This window comes from Apus apus, chromosome 7, assembly GCF_020740795.1.
Source record: "Apus apus isolate bApuApu2 chromosome 7, bApuApu2.pri.cur, whole genome shotgun sequence".
NCBI lineage: Eukaryota > Metazoa > Chordata > Aves > Apodiformes > Apodidae > Apus > Apus apus.
Genome location: NC_067288.1, coordinates 7,570,107 through 7,592,341, shown reverse-complemented (window position 1 = coordinate 7,592,341; position 22,235 = coordinate 7,570,107). Strand labels below are relative to the sequence as shown.

General features: G+C 36.0%; 1 protein-coding gene across 1 annotated transcript in view; it reads right to left on the bottom strand.

Annotated features, from left to right (window-relative positions):
- Positions 1-313: 313 nt before the first annotated feature.
- The window catches only part of CDC73 (cell division cycle 73), a 112,427-nt gene continuing 90,505 nt past the window's right edge, over positions 314-22,235 (bottom strand). The window contains exons 11-17 of the mRNA XM_051624679.1: positions 21,313-21,370; positions 18,277-18,312; positions 17,810-17,897; positions 9,746-9,907; positions 7,941-8,041; positions 4,517-4,658; positions 314-3,313 (exon numbers count right to left, since the gene is read on the bottom strand). Coding sequence (XP_051480639.1) covers positions 3,277-3,313; positions 4,517-4,658; positions 7,941-8,041; positions 9,746-9,907; positions 17,810-17,897; positions 18,277-18,312; positions 21,313-21,370 — 624 coding nt within the window. The 3' untranslated portion in view covers positions 314-3,276. The remainder of the gene's footprint in view (positions 3,314-4,516; positions 4,659-7,940; positions 8,042-9,745; positions 9,908-17,809; positions 17,898-18,276; positions 18,313-21,312; positions 21,371-22,235) is intronic.

Genomic DNA, 22,235 nt, shown 5'->3' with positions numbered 1-22,235 from the left:
TGTTTGTGAAACTATCCTTCTACATAAAATTTCAGGTAATAACTAAATAGCTGAGCCTACTCAACTGAGGATGCTGATCTGCAATTTCTTCAGGTATGCAAGTCTCTGTGGTCACCCTACTTTAACTTACAAAAAATTTCCCCTTTGCTTTGCTCAGGGTAGCATTCAGAAAGCTCAAATAGTATAAATCACAGGTATTTTAGTTTCTAATATAAAATCATTACTTCAGATATATCTACTGGCCCCTATAACCTTGCTGCTCAAAGAAATAATCACCTGCTGACAGTATGGGAGCTCAATACCAGACTTCAAACCAGTTTTCATCTTGTTTTATCTCATTCACCTTGTACTTATGGAACAGTGTAGAGTTATGACACAAGATGTTTAACAGAAGCAGCCAATTTGGTATCACATTCCCACACTAGTATCCTACAGTTCAATAAACTACAGTCATGAATTAGCTCAGTTTTAGTTACACATTTTAATTGAGTACAATTTACACACTTTATACACCTCCAAGTAGTGCATCAAATTTGCTCAACAATAAGAATGCAGCTCACTAAAACAGATGTCTGATCCTCCAGCTTCCCCCAGTTCTTAATACCGGCTTTCTTTATTACTCCACATTAACTTGTATATAAATTAAGCATAACGTGTCTACAATTCCAGCTGTGCTGCAAAACGCTGCAGTAAGGCTAAATTTTTAAGTCCAAGTAGTTTCATAATCTATGTGCAGTTATTTATGGAGGCAGCAGGAATGCTATTCTGACAACCTAATTAAACTTCCAATAATGTCAGCAGGAATCTGATTGCAAAATGGCTCATTTTATAAACATCACTACTTTTATGTCTGACAAAAATATGCATGATCAGGTGCCAGCTCCTTCACAAATACATCTTTTGTAACTTGTCTTGTAAATTGCTTGCAAGTACAAAATTCTACGTTGTTACAGGTCTACGCTCAATCCACTAAAAATGGTGCAGTTCATACAAAGACTTCATGGATTTTGCTCTTCAGCCAGCCTCACATCCATATAACTTCACTAGTTTCAGGAGTTACTCCAAATATATACATAAATTTACATCTAAATCAAGCCATCTCCTGTATACGATATTGGACCTGGGATTACACGTGCGTTTAAAATACAAGTGAAACGCAGGACAGAGAAAAGATAATCAGACCTTGCCTACTTTAAAACCACAGTATAGTCTGTATATCACACTGTACATGAAACACTAATTTCTTCAGAATTTACTGTTTAAGTTTGCTGCCCATTGTAGAAGTCTCTTTAAAACTGCATGGCCCATGAAGCACTGATTATTAGGTCTGAACAAAGTTTTATTTTTAATTGGAAATGTTTGAGAGTTAAAAAACCATACATGATATCCCATTATTTAAAGCAGTAATGAACCCTAAATTGAACCTCATGGCAGCAATTACTGTGTTGATAGCCACTGGAGCTTTTCTCATCATAGTACAGGTAAAACCAAAGTTTTAGCTCACTCAGGTAGTACATGTATACATTTATAATAGCTTAAGTATTGGGAAAAAGCAGTCACTTGGTACTAACTGCCCATACAAATAGGAGAACTTCTAGTAGTTCTGTATTCGCTGCTCTTCTCAGTCACTTCACAGAATCCATTAAAAAATCCAGTGTTAACTTCTAATTTTGGAGTCACTGGGGTTTTTTGTTTGGTGGTTTGGGCTTTTTTACATTTCCATTAAGACCATTTAAAAATAGCAGTCTTGGTACAGCAGGGATTGAAACATGTAACTAGAAGTCAGACCTCACACTCCTCATAAATTTAAGAAAATTTAAAAAACCTCTTAAGGAGATGTGCCTTCTGGTTTTATTAAAAGTGAAGGTAACATCAAATAAAAAGCAAAAATGAAGAATAGGTAGAACATTTTACTTTCATCAAACCTTAAACGTAAAGTATATTAAAAAAACATGGTTGGGCATTTCAAGAACAGGAATATAAACACTTATTTTCTATCCTGGAAAAAAATTCATGCGGGTGTTACAGTAATTGATCATTCTCTACATCCACTGCTTTGCAACATCAACTTAATGTTATTAAATACAGAGATACCACACATTCACACAAATACCAGGGGGTCTTCTAGTGTCTGTTATACTGTAGATCAAGCAAATCTGTTCTTTGGTAAATGGAGTAGGCTCATTTTGCATTTCAATGCAGGACTGTTAGGAGGCCATATTAGCCACTCATCTCAGAATATGACAATTCCTGTAGACATAGTCTGGGCTAACAATATTAAAGGTGGTATCAGAGGTATAAATGCAAAAAGTTGAAATTATTCATTCCTTGTGGTGACTATTTCAGGAAAAAAAAATCCAAACTCTCTCCTTCTCTCTTCATTGTTTAATCTAAGTAACATTTAGACTCATATGTAAAGGTGTTTTTATAGATGGGAATGTACACATGAACACTTTCAGTTTAAATAAAGAGATCTGCATGGAGAACGGCAATTTGAAGTAACATGACTTGAAGGTACTCCTATAATAAAGTTTAAAGATTTAGTAAACTGGGACATTACAAATCCAAAAAAGCGTTTCTAGACTTTTCATCTTCCCTTTTCAACAAAGACTGACAGGATATACATATACAGGTTGACACTTTGATTTATCCAAAACAATTTTCACTTTGCTCAGTTTGCAAGTCCTATTGACTAAAATGTAGCATCATTCACAACAAAATATTGTCAGTAAGTGAAACAATAAGCAAAGAAAACCAAAATTAAGCTCAGAAGCTAAGTGGTTTAGAAAGCCTGGTAACATCTATGTGTGCACAGTGTGTCTATAATTTTTTTTTTATACATTATATATATAGACACACACACACATATATACACACACACACGTGCGCACATGCGCACACGCTCACATTTGTAACCTGCAGTGAAGATCAATCTATTTTCTAATAAGGAACAAAACACATTATTTTAAAATGTGACTAATTTAACAAAACAGAGAAGAAACTGCTGCTATCAAAATATACAATTTGGATTGCAGACTAGAAGGCTAACAACATTAAAAAAATAGTTTTAAGCAAAACCCCTTTGCTTCTGAATAACAACAGGTTATCAACCTGCCATAGCATGAAGCATCCAAACAAGATTTTATAAAAAGATTAAACTGTGACCCTTCTTCATTTGTAAAGTTCTTGACATATCATCTAGTGCCAGCTCTGGTCTCCAAACTGGAGCCCCTTTCACTTTTCTCAATTTCAGGAAATAAACGGCAGCTGAAGGATTCAGAATCTCAAGTGAGATTTGTGCTTTACCATATACCTGAAAAAAATTAACAGAAAACAATATTATTACTCTTTTGGTACTTATAGAAATTTTACTCTCAGGAATAATATGCACAGACTTTGTTAAGACAAAAATCTTAAATAACTAGCAAGCTGCTGAAGAGATGCAATGTCTTCTGTCACATACAGCTCTGTATTATGCTCAGTATTTGTTCCACTAAAAGACAGTCAGACAAAACCTTTGCTTCAAAGCATCACATGATGTCTAACATTGGAAGACTAGTTAAAGATAACTCTAGCTCATTCTGAGAATTCAGATATGTAGTTTAGCTGAGACTTTTAAATAAGAAGCCATAGAAAGTTTGGTGCTTGGAATTATTTTGACAATTCCCATGGGATTTTTCTTTTTGAAGTTCACTCAATCATTCAAGTAGTTTGCTTTGCAATCAACATGAAAAGATTAAACATTCATGAAATGCATAGGCTTTTTCCTTCGTATTTCTTTTCTACTTCATGATAAGAAATTTCCTTCTCTACAACATGGAAAAGGTATTGCAGAGAGGGTTCAGAACCACGGACAAGCAGAATCAGAAGCAATGCTGCTCTTCACAGAGCTGCTGGTGCTACTCCATCCCCCACTTTTCAGAAAAAGCAGGGCTAAATATTTGGAAGACATCTAAGATACAGAACTATCACTAACCCAAAGCTATAGCTTTAGCTATGTGCTATATATTTTTAACTTCCTTTTCTAACCAGTGCTGCGGACTCAAGGGCATCAGGATAAGATAATGCTTTGTGGCTCTTTACCTTAAGGTAGTTTCTCACCTTTTCTAGACTGTCACCTAGTGAAGTGGAGAGAGGAAGGAGGAGAGCTCATAAGCTCAGAACTGCAGTTCGAGGGGAGGACTGGGGGAAACAAAGGAAAATTCTGCACTAACTAGCTTGTTCTGCATTCGTTTCCTTCTGCCTAAAGGGAGGTGGTGAATGACTGGACTAATGATTAATGGCAACTACCCTTCCTTTAAGTCTGCACTTTGGAGATTATTATTTATAGTCTACAATAAAATATAGTGGCATATATTTAACTGTATCATCAGGGAAAATCTAAATGGGCAGTATTTTCAAGCTAAAAGATTGTTCAGATGTGTAAGTTGTACACAATTCCCTTGTTGTGTAACTTTTCATTCCCACAAAACATTGTAGAAGCATGAGCATGAAGGTTTTTCAACAGGAAGCATACCTGTCCAAAGTTTCCCAGAAGCGTAGGAATACTGGCCTGTCCAAGTGTCTTTTGTGGTAGCTTAGTTCTAACACTGTTACATCCCACTTCTGTACATTTGGATCCAGACGTACTTCATCGTATTTGAGATGAAAAGCTTTAACTACAGGAAACAGGAAAACATAATGACTTTACAGTATTTAATTATCAGTCACAGAGAACTCCCACCCCTCTTTTTCAGAATAGAGCCTGAGAGCAAAATTAATGAGCCCATCTCTCAAGAAAGTCAATTAGTTAATAAAGGGCACTGGACTAAACTTAGTGTTAAGTGGCCACTATCAGGCTCTCATGCTATTACAGGTTTAAGGGAACGGACAGCTCCTGTTTCTAGATTCCAGGAAAACAGCAGAAACTCATTGCCAAGTTAAGGACTTTTTCTTTGGGAAACAATTACATTACTTCTGAAAATCTTTGGCCTGTCCAGGAAAAAAAGCATTTCCAAGACCACTGAGAAGGAAGCTTGGCTATTTCCTGTGTAAGACTGATAGCAGATTGCCAGTGTAACCCCCATAAGCATTCTGAGAAATTTAGCAATTGCCAATTTCCCCTCCTCTAGTACTCAACTACAAATTATAAAATATTGTTATTTTTCTTTTGGGAAGTACTGTCACACGTGAATTATGCAAAGCCTAAGCATTAACACATTGATACTAAAATCCTCTTGTGACTCTTCTTGATGTCCTTAGCCAAACCATAGCTTTGACACAATCCAGCACCAAGTATTTAAGTCTTGCACAATTCCTATCAGGTAACCAATCTGATGCATTTTATATTTTCGCTGTTACTGGAGAAATAAACCAAAAACATTTCATCAGGCTTGTGAGAACTAGTTATTTTTAGTACCATGGTCAGATCTGCCCTGGTACCACGCTATTTTTTTGTTTCACAAAATCCACCTACAATTTTAGCCAAATGGCTAAAATAAATAAAATCAGTAGCTGTTTCCAGATACAGGTTGGTCTATAAAATTATTTATCTAAGAGCTTTCTAGATGATTGGTATCTGAAATAAGTTTGGTTTTTTTATGTGTGAACTAAAGAGCTAACTATACTAACGAAGTGATGGTGGTCTGTCTTGTACAGCTGCCAGATAAATTTCCAAGTTTTGTGAATGAAAAGTAAGTATACATATACAGTATCTTTGCCATACAATGTTGCATTGTTAAAAATAAGTCCAGAGAAAGCAAATAAAGATGTATTGGGGCTATTCATTTACGGAAAACTTAATCAACACCTGACAGTTTCTGCATTAAGGTTAAATGATACTGAGCAGAAGATAATCCACTTCTCAAACTGAAACAAATCAGTATTGAAGTGCATTAATCTGCCCTAGTGGGAAGACCTTTATAATAGTATTCAAAATGAAATATTTGTTCATTAAAGTGACATAGTTCAAAAATTCATCTGAAACATTCACTTACAGATGCAAAAATAAGCTTGTGTGCTACCTGAACACCAAACGTTCAGACCACATGTAAAGGGGAACAATTTTAGAGACTCAACTAGCAAAATGCTACACGACAGAGCAATTGAACAAATGAAATCAGTTTGACAGGCTCTGGTCCAATGCAAATTTTGAGGTATTCTTTATGGTAAGCTACCTGCTTGTTTTAAAGAATTACAGTGATAAGCTTTGAATATTTGTTAATTACTACAGACCCAGTGACTTACATTAAGAAGTGCAAACTGCAGATGAAACAGGACCCAGAAACCACATTTATGAAGACTTCAGAAGACTACAGATATGGGCAAAGTGACAGCTTCAGGAAAAGGTACACACAACCAGACTGACTTTTCCTGCACTCATTTCATTAACACCACTGTTCTTTACTCTTACTAGGAAAATAGTTTAAAGATACCATTAAAACAATGTCTTAACTCCTATGGCCCTACACATTTGTATACACAATGTTAAAATTAACAGGAACTAGCATGCAACTAGGGGTTGTTCAGCCTGGAGAAGAGAAGGCTCCAGGGAGACACTGTAGGAGCCTTCTAGTACCTGAAGGGGCTACAAGAAAGCCAGGGAGGGACTTTTTACAATGACATGAAATGATAGGACAAGTGGGAATAGTTTCAAACTGAAAGGTCATAGTTTTAGGTTAGACATTAGGAAGAAATTCTTTCCTGTGAGGATAGTGAGACAGTGGAATATGTTGCCCAGAGAAGCTGTGGCTGCCCCATGGTTGGATGGGGCTTTGAGAAACCTGGTCTAGTGGGAGGTGTCCCTGCCCATGCAGTGAGGGTTGGAACTACATGATCTTTAAAGGTCCCTTCCAACCCAAACCATTCTGTGATTCTATGATAATTACTAGCTAGATCTTATATAGTTTACAGCATTTTTCTTGGTTTTGCTTTTCACAATTTCTATTTTCTCTGTATCTTAATTTTGAAGTCTTATTTTCTTCTTTCTTTAGCCTCTTTTTTTTAAACTCCTGTGGTGTACTTTTTTTACACTGACTTTCACTCTCTTCATGTTCATTCTCAATGGCCCTTCAAACAAATCCTTCCATTTTCTTGTTCACAGATACATCCTTAGCCTTCTGTTTTCCTTTCTGTGCTCTTTACCAAACTAGCATTCTCTTTCCTACATCTACTTCACATACTTAATATGTGCACACATAAAAACTGATCAAACTTGTTTCCTCATCACACTGACTGGAAGATAACAGAGTGAACTAAGGTGGTTTTTTGTGGGTTGGGTTTTTTAAAAGTCTGTAGCTCAGAAACCACTAGACACTACACAAAGGTTTATTTTCTACGCAGCTTCACAATAAAGCAACAGAGAACAGAAGCTGACAGTTTTAGACAGTATCACACTCCTTACAGTTAGAAGAGTAAACTGTGTGAGAAAAGTTTAGTGTTGCAAAGCATATTGGGCACAACTGTGGCAACTCAAAAAACCTGTTCAGATCTAAACAGTGGTAACACCTAGTTCACAACTTCAAAGTACTTTTTATCTTAATAAACTTTGAAGCTTTTGTCAGACACCAGATTGTATTTGTAAAGCTTTCTTAGTGAAATACTAGGTGATTAATCACCTGTTAAGTATTAACAAAATCTGAAGAAGCCTGCAAATCTGTTATCTATGAAGTGCTGCAATATACACTGTGATTTCACTGTTGTTTAGAAGCTTGGAAAGTAAGTTTTTAGACTAGCTACTTCTGAACCTCTTGTAAAGATGACAGCTTGGAGATTTCCATGACCTTCCACAGGTCAGAAGAGAAGAACTGCAAAGGGCACATTAAGACTTGTCATACATATGAAGACCTAAGCTCTTGTCTTCTCAGCCACCCCAATTCAATAGCGCTTTGGCACTACTTTGCCATAAGCATAAACACCTCACGAAAAACCCCAAACAGAACAACAAACCCCAAAAGCCTTACTTTTTGCAAAGATATCAACAGGTGATCCATCAGGCAAGAGCCAAGGCCAGCCTTTGAACTGCCAAGCAGGACCCTGTACAAACACTGCCACCACTCGATCCCTACAAACACAGAAAGGAATGGACATGAGGATGGCCTTGAGCATTTAAAAGACATGTTTTCTTAAACAGGCAATATACCTTAGCACAGTCTTTTATTTTACTAACAGCAGTCTAGCACATTTAACAACGGCACTTCCAGCACAATTGCTTTGGCGGTTATGCAAACAAAAATTTATGTCATTTTTAGGAACTTTTAGCCCTGTCCCTTTGCAGAACACGGCTCAGTTTCTCATGCTACATTTATAAGAAGTCAAACAGCATTTATTTCTGGTTATTATTACTTTATTTTTAAAAAGTGCTGCAACATTTTAGAGATAATCTTCCATGAATAACACTATAAATTATGATGCCTTAATTTAAAAGCCTTTATTCTGAATATTGTTAACTTCTATTCTAAAAATTTATTAGAAGAGACAGCTGCTAAATTCCTGCCTCCAGCTGCAAAGCACATAATTTTTTGTAAGGGTATGTAACCATTGCAAATAACAAGTAATCAGCTCCTTAATCCAATCCCCAAATTTAATTCATAAAGCCTACAAAATGCCAAACGGGAGTAATGACGAAGGAAATTTGGGGATTTTTTGGGATTTAGAAGACAGACTAAAGCTTATCATCTAAACTGATGTTGCAGGTTTTAAAATGGCTAACAGAAAAAAAAAAAACGAGCAGCAATGGACTGATTTCTAGATACTAATATCTGATCCACCTTTGAATAAAAACAAGCTAAAAAACCCATGCCACTTCATGTCTCTGGTCAGATGCACTTTAGGAATCATTTCTACTGGTTCTTAAAGGTTTGATAATTGAACATTTTAACTGCTATTTGCTACTTAGAATTTCAAACCCAAGGTTTTCTGATTAGCTTAAGTTATTAATACAGCAAACAATTCATTTAGGAACGGGACCTTTTAAAAGTATTTTTCTCCATTAAAATCTACTTTGGAGGTCACAAAATCACTAAAACTGTTGGTGTGTATGTCTAAAATCCTAACAGTTGTGAGGGAGATGTTGCTTAATTTGTTACATCAAGTAGCAAAAAGATGTTTCTCCATAATTTTTCTACTCAGAGAATTATGTTTTCATTTCACTAAAGAATGGGCTACAGACAGAATAATACTTTTTCTTAGGATTTTTTCTTAAAAGCTGCCTCTGATTCCCTTTCTTCAAGTGGAGCTCTCCTTCCATCATTCAATCGAATTCAATGACTCATTCACTAAGGAAACCATGGTTCAGTCTTCACTGATGTTTTCTTTCCTTCTTAAACTATTAAAAAAGCTACAATGTTGGATGCTGAAGGTCTGCAAACCTATCTTTCTAATACATCTCATGCACAAATCAGATGAGAGGAGGATTTTTCTCTCAGATGTTTTGGTGACACACATTACAGCATCACAAACTGGAAAACCCACAGGAATATTCCTATTTGAATTTCTGGAACTTTTCAGGTAAACCTTAATAAAAATAATTGTGATACTCATGCTGTTGAAATGCAGTGTGTTGGATTCTTTTAAGAAGTTTACTGTGTTTTCACCTGAAGAAAAGACTCCTATACATTTAACAATCAAATCCATTATTTTATCCATATCTTCACTTTTTATACTATATATATATATATGTTTATATATATAGTAGAATTTCATTGCTCGCCTCCAAGTTCCGTATTCTCCTGACTAGGAAATTATGTAAAGGGAAAATCTCTTTTACCAGTCTTGTGGCATAAGCTTCAGAGGTTGGTCTACTACTCGATAAGGTACAGTAACACTGACTGTAGTTCCCCCCGGCTGTATCTGGTCCTTCCTTCTCTGTATTAGAGTTTCATTTTCTCGTTGACAGCCTTGTTTCTTCTTTTCATCTGATGGTACAAACCTTGGGGAATAAAGAAACATTCAGCAGAGAAAAGCAATTTATTTGATGTAATCGGCAGGAAAAGTAATAACTTCATCAAAACTTTGCATTATTGGCAAGAGTGACTGAAGTCACCTCATTTTTACAATGCCAAGTCTCCATTGCTACTCGTTCAGAACAGCAAAAACCACAAAAATAATATTTCCTAAGCCCTTATGATAAACACTACTGGAAGGTCCCCTGCTCCTCAAAACTACAGCCTGTACTTATGCATTCATGGCATTCCTTGCCTGCCTTACCCAATACACTTGCAGGTGAGAAGCCAGATCACAACCTGCTGAACGGCTGCAACTCATTCTTTATACTGATCAAGGGTAACCTGGGGAAGCTTGAGCACTAAGAACCAATTGTTTCCAGCAAGAAATTTTAGACATCTTGCTCTTGGAGCCATCAGTATCATGTTTTCTCATGAAAGCTGGGATTTTTGGTCAATAGGATTTTTGAGTGAGGTTTTAATTTTTGGATGACATCTGGTTACTATGATGTATGACACTACAATTTAGGTTTGTTTTTTTTCTAAATAGCTTCTCTGATGGACTAAGTGCTTATAAAATAAGGATAATATAACCTTCATGTTCTATATAATCTACGTATGACAAAAATAAATGCTTAAGGGTGTGTTCCCTCCAAGAAATTACAGGTTTTTGATTTTTCAGCTCCCCACCTTAAATAAAATACACAGAACAGTTCCCAAAACTGCATTATAAATATGAGTAGTGTAAGCCCTTTTACTGATGAATCTCAGTGGATTTAGTCAAATGGAAAGATAACAAAATAATGCATTTTATAGAAGGCAAACCAGGTCACAGAAAGTTAAGCTCTGACCAGTAGCACTGACCAGGCCACCAAAAGTGCAGAGCTCAGACCCATGTTCTCTTAACATTCTATTCAGAACCACCCAGCTGCACCACTAACATGATTTACCACTGACTTTTCATTTCTAAAAATTCTGATAAAAAAGAAACATTAGGTTTCACTTAACAGCAAAAGTTACCAGGAGTATGTATGGTACATTTAAGAGGCAGTACTCTACATATTTGGTAAGATTCCTTACAGTGTAGGTGGTGGTTTTTAAAAGTTTACTACAAGTATATTGCTTGCACCATTTCCGTTTTTTCTCTTCACCCTATATCTATTTGAATACTAAAACCCAATTTGAATGTGCTTAAACAGGTAGACTGCACTTCCTACTGCTGGAAAAATAGAAAAAAGGAATGAAAAATGAAATAAGAAAAAAATGTCATTTTTCAGTCAACCTGAAGTGTTTTGCTAAGATCTTATATCCAATGAGAAAATGGCATTTGGGGCAAAAAAAACCAAACAACTAAGCAAATACATCTTAAGGCAACATGTGGAAATTGTCAATAAACCTTCAAGCAAAACTATTTATTTTCCTAACATAAACAACAGATGAAGTCCCCTTATTCACTTCATGATTTAACAGTGTTTCAAAAACAAAGCCACCATTTCTGAAGTTTGCCTCCAAATGCATACAACTGCACTGGAAAACTTAAAAAAAAATCCATAAAATGTCCATTAAAGTTAATTAGTATTGCAAATAAAGGAAAAGCATTATAAATGTTAAATGACAAGCTATAAATTGACTCATTATTACCTTCCTAGTACAAGCAAAACAACACTACTGTCAAGAAAACACAGACAAAAAAAGCTATACAGGATACCCTAAAAAAAGTACATTTATGCCACTTGTAATAATATTTTAGAAGTTAAGACAATGATTTCACCAACAACTGAAGTAACAAGAAAACAACTAATATTTACATATATTGTATCTACCACGCCCAACTGACACATATAATTGCAGGCTACACACAAGCATTCAACACAGTTCTGCTGTGGAAAAAGCTACCAAATGTGACATAAGGATTGTTTCTAATCATGCTGGTAATTTAGAAGGTCAAAGTGAAGTGTAACTTTAGTCCTGAGCATACCTAATGGCCTGTCCTGTCAACATGTTGCAGGCTTTGCTTTGCCAATACTGACTGATGGGTAACTGAATTTTTTAACTTAGAGGATGACTTGCTTGGTGGTCTTGAGCTTTTAAGAAAAAACATTCATTAGTCACTCCTCACTTCTCACAACTAAGGAATCTGCGTTAGAAAGATGGAAATCAAGTGGGTTTTTTTAAAACTAATTAAAAAAAAATTATTAAAAAAACCTCTCAAACACCTTTTACCCCAGCATCAAGTTCTATACGAAAAGCCTAAAATGGTGGAAAGTTTGAGAAGAATTCTGTTCTTTATGCACTGAATGAGAACAAACTCTTACAGAACACATAAATAAAAACCAAAGAGCTATACATACATTACAGTGGTAATCAAATACTCATATGAACAGCAATCTAAAAGGTCACATTTTTAATTTAATTTGTAAATGTGAGGAAGCAAACATTTTAAATGGAAACAGGAAAACTGGCTGCCCCTGCCAAATTAGGGAAACGTGGACACTAAGCAGCAAAATTGCTATTCTACAAAGAGCCTAACAATTTCACCTCAGACCCCTCAAATTTGGCTGAAAAAGGCATTCTCACTTCTCCTTCTGATTTTTAATATTTATTAGTTTCAGAATTCATTTCAACACTAGTTCATTGACAGTTTCTCTCATTTTCAGCTAGAAACTTTTATAGCCATTAAGGCACCACTTGGTTGTGCCTCAGTCAGGGATTCTTATGTACTGTAAAAACCTGAATGTTTTTGAACTCATTTCTCCAGGACAGAACATAAAATACCTTGCAATATCAACGAGCAGATTCACACGGAACTGTAAAGAAGATGACTGCCATAAAGAAAAGCTGTGCAAAAACATGCTTACATCTATGTACACACACAGACTACAGGAATAAATGACAGTTTACAGAAAGTTTATGAAATGCATGCTTGCATTTCCAGGAACCATCAATTCAATAAGTACAATATAAGCCATGTGCTCAAGAATAAAGAACAGAAATTACTGTATGATTATAATATAGTAATGGCTTACTACATAATTACTTGAAAATAAGACAAGCTTAAGAAATCTGATTATTAAAGTGAACAGCAGAACTCCTATCTTCTCTTGGGAATTATTTGCCACTATACTATTGCTTGTGGCTTAACTACACATTTGTACTTGACACGTTTTTAATCATCCAATACACTAGAAATGTGTTCTGACACTGGGCTGTGTTAGTTCTCCAGATCAGTATGCTCCAGTGAAAAACAAAAAAAATTCCGTATGTACTTAGAACGCATTTTTATATCCCTACTAGGAAATTAATAGCACTCAATACTCTTGCAGTTAATTGCCAAAATCATTATTCACATAAAAACTTGTGCACTCTCTCACTTTACAAAGACAGCAGGTCCCTTTCCTAAGGTAACAGTTAAGTGACTGAACACGATCAAATTAGAGGAGGTAATTGGTAAGATACTATCCACTGGACTGCCAGAGCTGCTCATGTGAAGGCTCTAAACTCACATCAATTGCTAGCATTAACTTTAAAACACTTTCACTGAGGTCAGGTCTGCACTTTCTGGCCCCCAACTCAGTCATATTGAAAAGTGCATGAACAGAGAATAAGGCAACTTCCATGCTGGTCACTAACTGAGACCACTGTAACATACGTTTGACTGCGTTTAGAACTGGAGACATTTTTACAATATATATTTATAATGTTTTTGTTAGATTACAGTATCAAAAGCTTCATACATCTATTTCAGCAAGAGAACACATTTCTTTTTGGTAATGCATCATCCCCGAACCTTTCAGATAATTTGCTCAGTATCAAAGCTGGATAAATCCCAGTGAGTTGCCTGGCCACATATGGTGAACCACATAATGAGTAAAAGCATCATCATAATAAAAATACATACTCATCATCTAATCATTTACAACTGTCTGATATAATTCCTGCCTTGCTTTTGTTCCATGTTAAGCAGAAGCATTGCCTCTGAAAAGCCTAACTTTGGATATTCTCTAACACTTAGTCTGGAAAGTCAGATTTTACATAGTAACTATGATATCCAGTGTTGCATTCAGATAGTTAAAAAAACTAATGTGTATTATATAAAATATTTTTAAGAAGCTTCATAATATACCATAAAGTATTGCCATTCTGATTTTAAATTAAATTGTATCTTTTCAGTATTTTAGAAACTCTTTGTTCTTAACCTTGTACTTGGCTCCTTAGAAAAATACCCTTTCAAAAAAAGGTTAACAAGAGTATTTGTGTATTTACAGCATGTGAACTATACCTAATACAACTATACATAGAAATGTCCCCCTACAAAATCTGAATGGTGACAATTAGATCCAACAGACAAATCAGACATCCTAAACAAGAAAAAAAAAAAATAATCTTAAACCAGTAATATGCTTCTGGTTTATCTTAAGATATTCTTCATTCTACTAATAATAGTTTTTCTGCTTTCCATATTCTCTGCCTCAAAAGAAAGCATAAGATTAGTGATGAATTAAACATACTAAGCATCATAAAAATGTCAGCCAAATTTGGCAAGGAAAAAACAACATACTACAGAGCTATGAACAGGCTACTAAACATGTTGCTATTACTAAGTTTCTTTCAGTCCTTGACAATTTACTTAAGCACTTACCATAGTACTCAATGAAGACTGTTTATTTTACAACAACCAACCTAAAATATCTGCCAACGATACTAAAATTACTTTTGCTCACTTCCAAAGTGACATGTTGCAGTCCAGTTACTTATTAAAAAAAAAAATCAGCATCCTAGACAAAAACTATCTTAAAAGACACAGATTTCCAGCTATGACTAAGTTTTAAGTGGCTTGATTTCCTAATATTATTTCAGCTTTGTTCCTTATTTTAAGAAATATTAAAATCACAAAAGTTGGCTTTATTTATGAAACCCAAATACTTATTCTTTATTATCACACTTAACAGAACAGTACTGCCTCACATATCAGGCATGAAAGAAGTTGTTTCCCTCTAAATAGCCTGTGTAACACATGTATCACACCTTCCATATGCTGCCAATCCTGGGGGCCTCATTCTCCCACGGTTCTCCCATATTTCTTAACAGTCCCCCTTACAATGGCTCTTCCAACTCCAAAAATCCCTTCTCCTTATACTGTATCGTTTATCTCCTCTGATGGGTAATACAAGCAGGTGATTACCTCCAGAAATATACAAAATTCACTTCTACCTCCATCTTTCTCAGCAGGGGTCAGGGTGGGATCATTACTTTGGATGTCTTTTTTTCTAGCTGGACAACTTCCTTATCCCAAAATTATAGCAGTGACATGTGTCTCCCAAATCCCCACTCTTCTGGGAAATTTAGGTGAAAACAGGGAATGAGTTAAAGAAGTCAGTGACTTAGAGGCAGAACATTAGACATGTCTTCTTACCTTGGAAAACCATCACATATCTATCAATCACACTCTACATCAAGGCTAGTTCCACACTCTGCATACCTGAACAGTAAAAACAAACCCTGTAGCCATTTCTAAATGAATGACTTCAATAAATTTGAATGCAAAAAAATACAGGCCAGGTGGCATATTTTCTAGAAGAGTGCTAGAACTGTTGTGGCTAAATTAATGTTTTGCTCTTTTGAATTCTGCTACTGCACATCTGATTCATTAATAGATCTGGCTTCTTCACTTTGTCTTTCATACCTGTAAACTATATCAGTGTCCTCTTTTGACTCTATCCTGGTTTGAGCCAGGATGAAGCCAATTTTCCTTTTACTGATTTTTTTTTTTTCCCTTAAGTGGGCTTTCTTTTAACCAGGAAGGACAGAGATGACAGAAGACAACTTCCTTCCTCTGAGCTTACATAGATATAAGGAATGGAATATCTCTGGTCAATTTTGCTGTCTGTCTAATTCAGCCTCCTACAGGGTGGGGGTCACAGATCTCCCCATAGTGCCTGAGCCGGCAGAGTAAAGATGCGACCTTGAAGACCCAGCAGTTAGAAAAACATTCCACTGTTTATTATCATTCCTAGCTGGAACACTCTGCTACTAATTAAAAGAAAGTTCACTGAAGGGAAAAGAAAAAAAAAAAAAAAAAAAAAATATATCAGTAAAAGGAAAATTGGCCTCATCCTGGCTAAAACCAGGACAGACCCCTTAAACTTAATTTCATTTTTTTGGGATCATGTTCTTTGCCCTCTATCAGCCTCATCTTGAGGCAGGTCTTGAGAAGTTAATTGCAGCTCTACTCGAGTGGAGCTGAAAACAGCTCAAGCCTCCTGGCACAGATATACTTACACATTACACGTGGGTGCTTTATTCCATTACAGGTATCCCTGTACCAGAAAGTCACAAATTACACACATGTAAAATCAAAGGCTTGTAGTTGTGCAACTTCTTAAACATAAAAACTCACAGAAGCAAGCAGCATCCTCTGTCAACACCACTACATCTGTCCAGTAACTGATTGCACATTAAACTATAATGTTAACAGCCAGGCTCCTCTCCAATTAAATATTTCTGAAGAGGCACTAGGAGTACTGTATGCTTACTAAATCTTTGATGATAAGTGGCAGTAATCTAAGAATTAGAAATAGCTGGAGATAAGGTATCTCAGAGCACAGTTTGAAAAAATTCTAGGGTCACTGGAAACTGTAGCACCACAAATAAGGACTGCCTATTTTTGACAAAAAGCAGTGAATAGCCTCATAAAGGACAAGCAAAGTGCTGAAGGTGGAAGAAAGAAGAGCTGTCCATCTTTTGAGCATACCATATAATAGTGCATTTCTCTGTGAAAACAGCTGCTTGTTTCAGAAAAAATAGCTGGTTAACCAATAGTCAACTCTAAATACCATGATCTGCTAGACAAGCAGAAAGATATTCTGGGGTTTAGTTTGTTTGTTTTGCATCATAATAGTGAATTTTACCTTACCATGAAGAAAGTAATTTCAAGTGTTGATTGCATTCAGCCATAATGAATTAAATCTTAGAAACAGACATGTGATGCAATAAACAAATTTCAGCAACTCAGTAATACTTCCTTGACTCATTTGCATCAATACTATGCTATGTTCTTATTTTTTGCTGTATGTGAACTTCAAAAAAATTCTTTATTTACAGAAGCAGTTGACCTGCTCAGCTGATACAGCCATTTATCTAAAACAGAGGCCACCCTCTGGTCTCCTCCTCCTTTATGGTAACTGTGGTCATTTCCTGAAATCTCTTCTTAGCTCCAAAAGCACACTGCCCTTGCTCATCTTCTTTAAGCATTCATTCTTTGTTACATAAAAGAATATCACTACAGACAGTACTGTAAGGGGAGACCTTATTAATACCTATAAGGATCTAAAGGGTGGGTGCAAGGAGGATGAAGCCAGACTCTTTTCAGTAGTCCCCAGTGACAGGACGAGGGGCAACAGGCACAAGCTGGAACATGGGAAACTCCATTTAAATGTGAGGAAAAACTTCTTTCTGGTGAGGGAGACAGAGCACTGGAACAGGCTGCCCAGGGAGGTTGTGGAGTCTCCTTCTCTGGAGATATTAAAAAACCGCCTGGATACAATCCTGAGTAATATGCTCTAGAGGATGCTGCTTTGGCAGGGCAGTTAGATTAGATGATCTCTAGAGGTCCCTTCCAACTCTGACAACCCCATGATTCCATTACTTTCTTCTCAATCTGCCCATTTGGCCCACAGGTCACAACTGCCCAAATTCTGAAAATCAGCGGGTTTTTTTTTTCGCCCCCTACTATTGCAGAGGCTTTTTTTTTTTTCGTATACTCTGATCTGTATAACAGCTTGTCTTGAGACAGTAGACAGTCCCTCTTGCTTAGTTACTAATTTGGTACTAGTATACCTTTACATCTGATAACAGGTTTTTATATAGTTTTTTTCTAATCAACTACTTACTTTAGATCTTGCAGAAGGTCCTTTGCATTAAGCATTGTTATTAAGGAGGTTGTTGCTGCCGGAATAATGATTATGGGAGTTCGAGATCCTGTAGAGATAATAATAAAGTTGTACTTGCCCATTTTTGGGATTTTTGGTTTTTAAGGTTCTCCCTCCCCCCCCCCCCCCCCCCTTTTTCATTAAAGGAACTGTACATAAAACTCTGCTTAATAGATAAAAAACATGAAAAAAACACTCAAGGAAAATTGTATTAAATCTTTTCTAAACAGAAGGTTCTCATTCACCAAAACATCCACCATACCCCTGTATCAGGAGTCTCTAAATATGGGTAGGATCTGATTTAGCAAAACAGAATGCTGTCTTCATTCCACTGCCTGTTTATACTGTTGCTTGTGGTTCCAGGAAATGACAGAGCAGGCACGATTCACACAGAAATGAAAAGGATTGTGTAACTAAAATTGACTCACCTTTTTTCTGGTTTGGAGGTGGTCTTGCTTGAGAAACTGAAATAAAAACCAAAACATGCCAAAATGACCAAAACACAAATACAAGTGTCATTTTAAGGCAACATTTCAATGCTTTTAGTTGCAGGAGTGGACAGAGAAGAATCACACTATAGTCACTAGATAATTTTCACAGATGCAATACACAGACTTGATCAAGGAATTTATAGTTTATGTGTCAGTATGCAGAAGACAGAGCCTCTGTCAGTCTGAAACAGATGTTTGGACAGTTGAGACAATCTCTCCTAATTATACTGAAACTAGTCATCCTTCTCCATCCTCCTCAAAAGGTCAGGGCACTATAGCATTGAAAAAAATTGACAGCAACCTTGAAAAAAGCTGCCTGTATATCCTAAGTTAAAAAGTGCTGAACTACCAGGAAGAATATTTCACAACAAACTAATTGTTATAGACCCTCACCTTTTCATTAATAGTTATTATTGTATATATCTGGGATTTAGCTATCCTTAATCCATACAGAACTTTTAACAATCAAAAGCTGAATTTCAGGCTTACTCAAGTTATTTTGGTTTGCATGTTTTTGAGCTATATGAGCTCTCTGTACACCAGAAATAATAAAATCTGATGGATGTGGTAGCACTCAAGCAAAAAAAACCCAAAGAAACAACCGAAAAATACAAAACAAACACCAAGGAAATCCCCCCCCCCCAACAAAAACACACAAAGAATACTGGCCAGATAGAAACCAAAGAATTGCCCCCTCATGCCCCAGTGAAATGTTTCCACTTCAGTCTTCCAATTTAAGACCTCCACAATACGGGAAATACTTCAGTCCAAAGTTGGAAAAGCAGAAACAACATGTTTTCACTTTGGTGCTATTACCTTTACACCTGTTTTCAGGAGGTCTAACTTAAGCAAAATACTGTTGTGCTTGATAACTATAATCATACATGTTTATCTTAATTCACAAAAAGCAGAAAACGGTGAGTAGCAGAAAGACTGATGCAGACTAACTCAAGTCTCAACTGCTACTATGCATGACAAATTTCATTAATTGACTTCCAATTTCATAGCACCAACATGGTCATGTTTATTTATGACCAACTGTTTCAGAATCTGACTAGAACAGTATAAATATTCACAACACATAGTTGCCATTGTTGAAATATTGAGACCATATACCTAATTATCTTTTCCTGACACTGTCAAATGCACAGCTATAATTGGCAACACTATATTGAACTACAAGACCTTTACCTACCCAATGATTTTTAATTTTTTTAATTTTTTTTTTATTTAATCTAGGCATCTCCTTAAAGACATTCCAGATATATATATAGGCAGTATTAGCTGCTTGAACAAAAAGAAAACAAGAAAAAAAACCCAGAAAAACAGAAAGAAAAAAAAAAAAAGGATAAAGAAAAAAAAGAAAAAACAGAAAAAAAAAGAAGAGGGAGGAAATAAGTATTGGACAGGTTAGTAGAAAAGTAGGTAGTACACAAAGGTGCAAAAAATATCTTCAGTTAAAAGCACATTTCAGATATTTTTAAAAATCAGTTTTGTGTAACTGTTTTGTCTTATTTAACTAACACTTATGTGCATGGCAGTATCCCCCTGGAAATTGCACTTCTAAAATAATTTCATTGCTAAGAAGAGACCAAAATATTTTTTAAAGTCCTAAAATATCCTAGAAAAGGCAGAGAGGGTTTTTTCCTTGTTTGTTTTAATGAAGCAGTATATACACTCTCTTCAGACTATACCTCTCTATTTTCTCTTCAGCTCGCAACAGTAAGTTAAGGATAATGGGTTAGATTGGCCTGAGAGAAGGGCAGAATCAGTACAACCTGCATAATGTGCAAAAATATACACTTCTGCCAGTTAATGCCCATGAAGTCACAGCTAGCAGCAGAGACCTGTGACAATTCAGTCAGATTTCTGTTCTTGCCACTTCTACCCTTTTCATACTGCTGTCTGTCAACTCCATTTAAATTATCATGCTTAATGGGGCTAGTGAGATAAGTATGACAGGCAGCACGACCTTCTAGTACCAAAATAACCAAACAGAACAATCTGTGCACACCACCATTTATGTATGCTGACAATATTCAATATTACATTCTGAGGGAAGAATAATTTTTACAATGTTAAGTCTTAATATCAAATCCTACTAATAAAGCTCAAGGAATCAGCAAGGCATGCTGTGAAAGCATTTAGTAGTCTCAACAAGAACAAAACAGTACACAGCAGTACTTCAAAAAAAAAATAATTTTAAAAGGTAGCTATGTCTCAAAAAACCCCAGAATGTCTCCTTTCCAATACCTTCACAACAAAAAGACCCATCATTTTGTTCTTAAATAACACACTTCACTTGACTTTCTTCCAACCAAGCAGAAATTCTCATACTATGTAAATTAGGTGCAGATATGCACAGTCGATGGGAAACACTCATACTTTCATATACTGTCTGTACCCTTACACTCTGCTAAAAACTCTTTCAATCTGACATACAATAATGACGTGGTAGCTAAAGGCTTCTAAGTGCAAATTAAACAGCCAGTTGAGGATTCTGGCCCTGTAACAATACCTTGAGTGCTAACAAGTATGAAGACGTAATGACAACACATTCAAAGAAAAATTTATTTCTGATATATTAATAAGAGAAATAATAATATACCTCTCTTTCAGATTAGGTTTTCCATTTAAGTTGCTTCTCCTTGGAGTATAAACAAACTCTTACATATTTGAGCTGGCGTTTGTGTAATACCAAGCTGACAAAGAAGCAGTTAATCACTTTTTTAATTTCACTAACACATCCCTTTTCACTGGGCTAACTGGGCAACCCACTCTAGAGAATTAATCCAAGCCCCATGGTGTAACATTAAGCAAAAAGTTGTATGTTAGTTCCAATACATACGCAGTTAAAGGCCACAAATAAACAATCCCCACTTCATTCTCCAGCATACTGAAGTTTTTAATAGTACTTTTTTGAAATTCATACTTACTTGGACAAGAAGCACAAATGAAAGTAGGTTACCTTACCTGGTCGTGGTACGGGCTGTGCTGCTGGAGCTTGTGTTTTTCGAGCAGAGGCACCTTCCTTTTAAAAGACAGGAGAGGGAACATTAACAGCTACCCTTCTTGTCAGGCACATGGATTTTTTTAAATGAACACAGAGCTACAGACAGTGTTACGAACATGAGGGCAATACATTTCCATTAAAGAGAAGAAAGAAAATGGTGGAGATATTCAAAACCCTTAACAGATTCTGGTTTAGACTTCAGAAGGAGAGATAATCTTGTAAGATTTTACAGGTTTACATTTTAAACATCAAATGAAAATCAGAAATTTTCTGTATTTAAGAAACTCTCTCTATTTACAGTATTGTCACTTTACCTATGATCTGTTTCACCACAGGTTGACGACGTAAATGTAAACAATTGGCCACAGAATTTCAAAACAAGATCTGGTTATGCTCTGGATGGAAAACCAGGACCAAGAAATTGCAATGCATTTCTGCCATGAAGAGTTTTAGTGCCCAGAAATAGCACTCTGATGATAATTAGTTCTGCTTATGCTTTATCCAATTACCTTAATGTAACAAACAAAAGAGCTGCACTAGTATCTGTTCTGTTAACTCTGCAGAGTCAACACACCATGTAAGAGAACAGTGAGGTCACACATCTGGTTTCAAAGCAACATAAAATTCCTGCAAGAACAAACTCTGTTCCAAGTTACTTCTGAGAAACCTCAGCGAACAAAACACTGGGAAAAAAAAAAAAAAAGGAAAAAAAAAAAGCCATAGATACCAGCTACTTCAACTTGTAGGCTGACAGAAAACCTCTTAACATGAAGCCATGAGTTTTATCTGAAAATGACTTAAATGCTATGTGAAGCATATCCTTCAACTGTGAGACAATCAGAAAGGTCAGAGATCCCACCCTGAGAAAAACCTATTTGAAAGG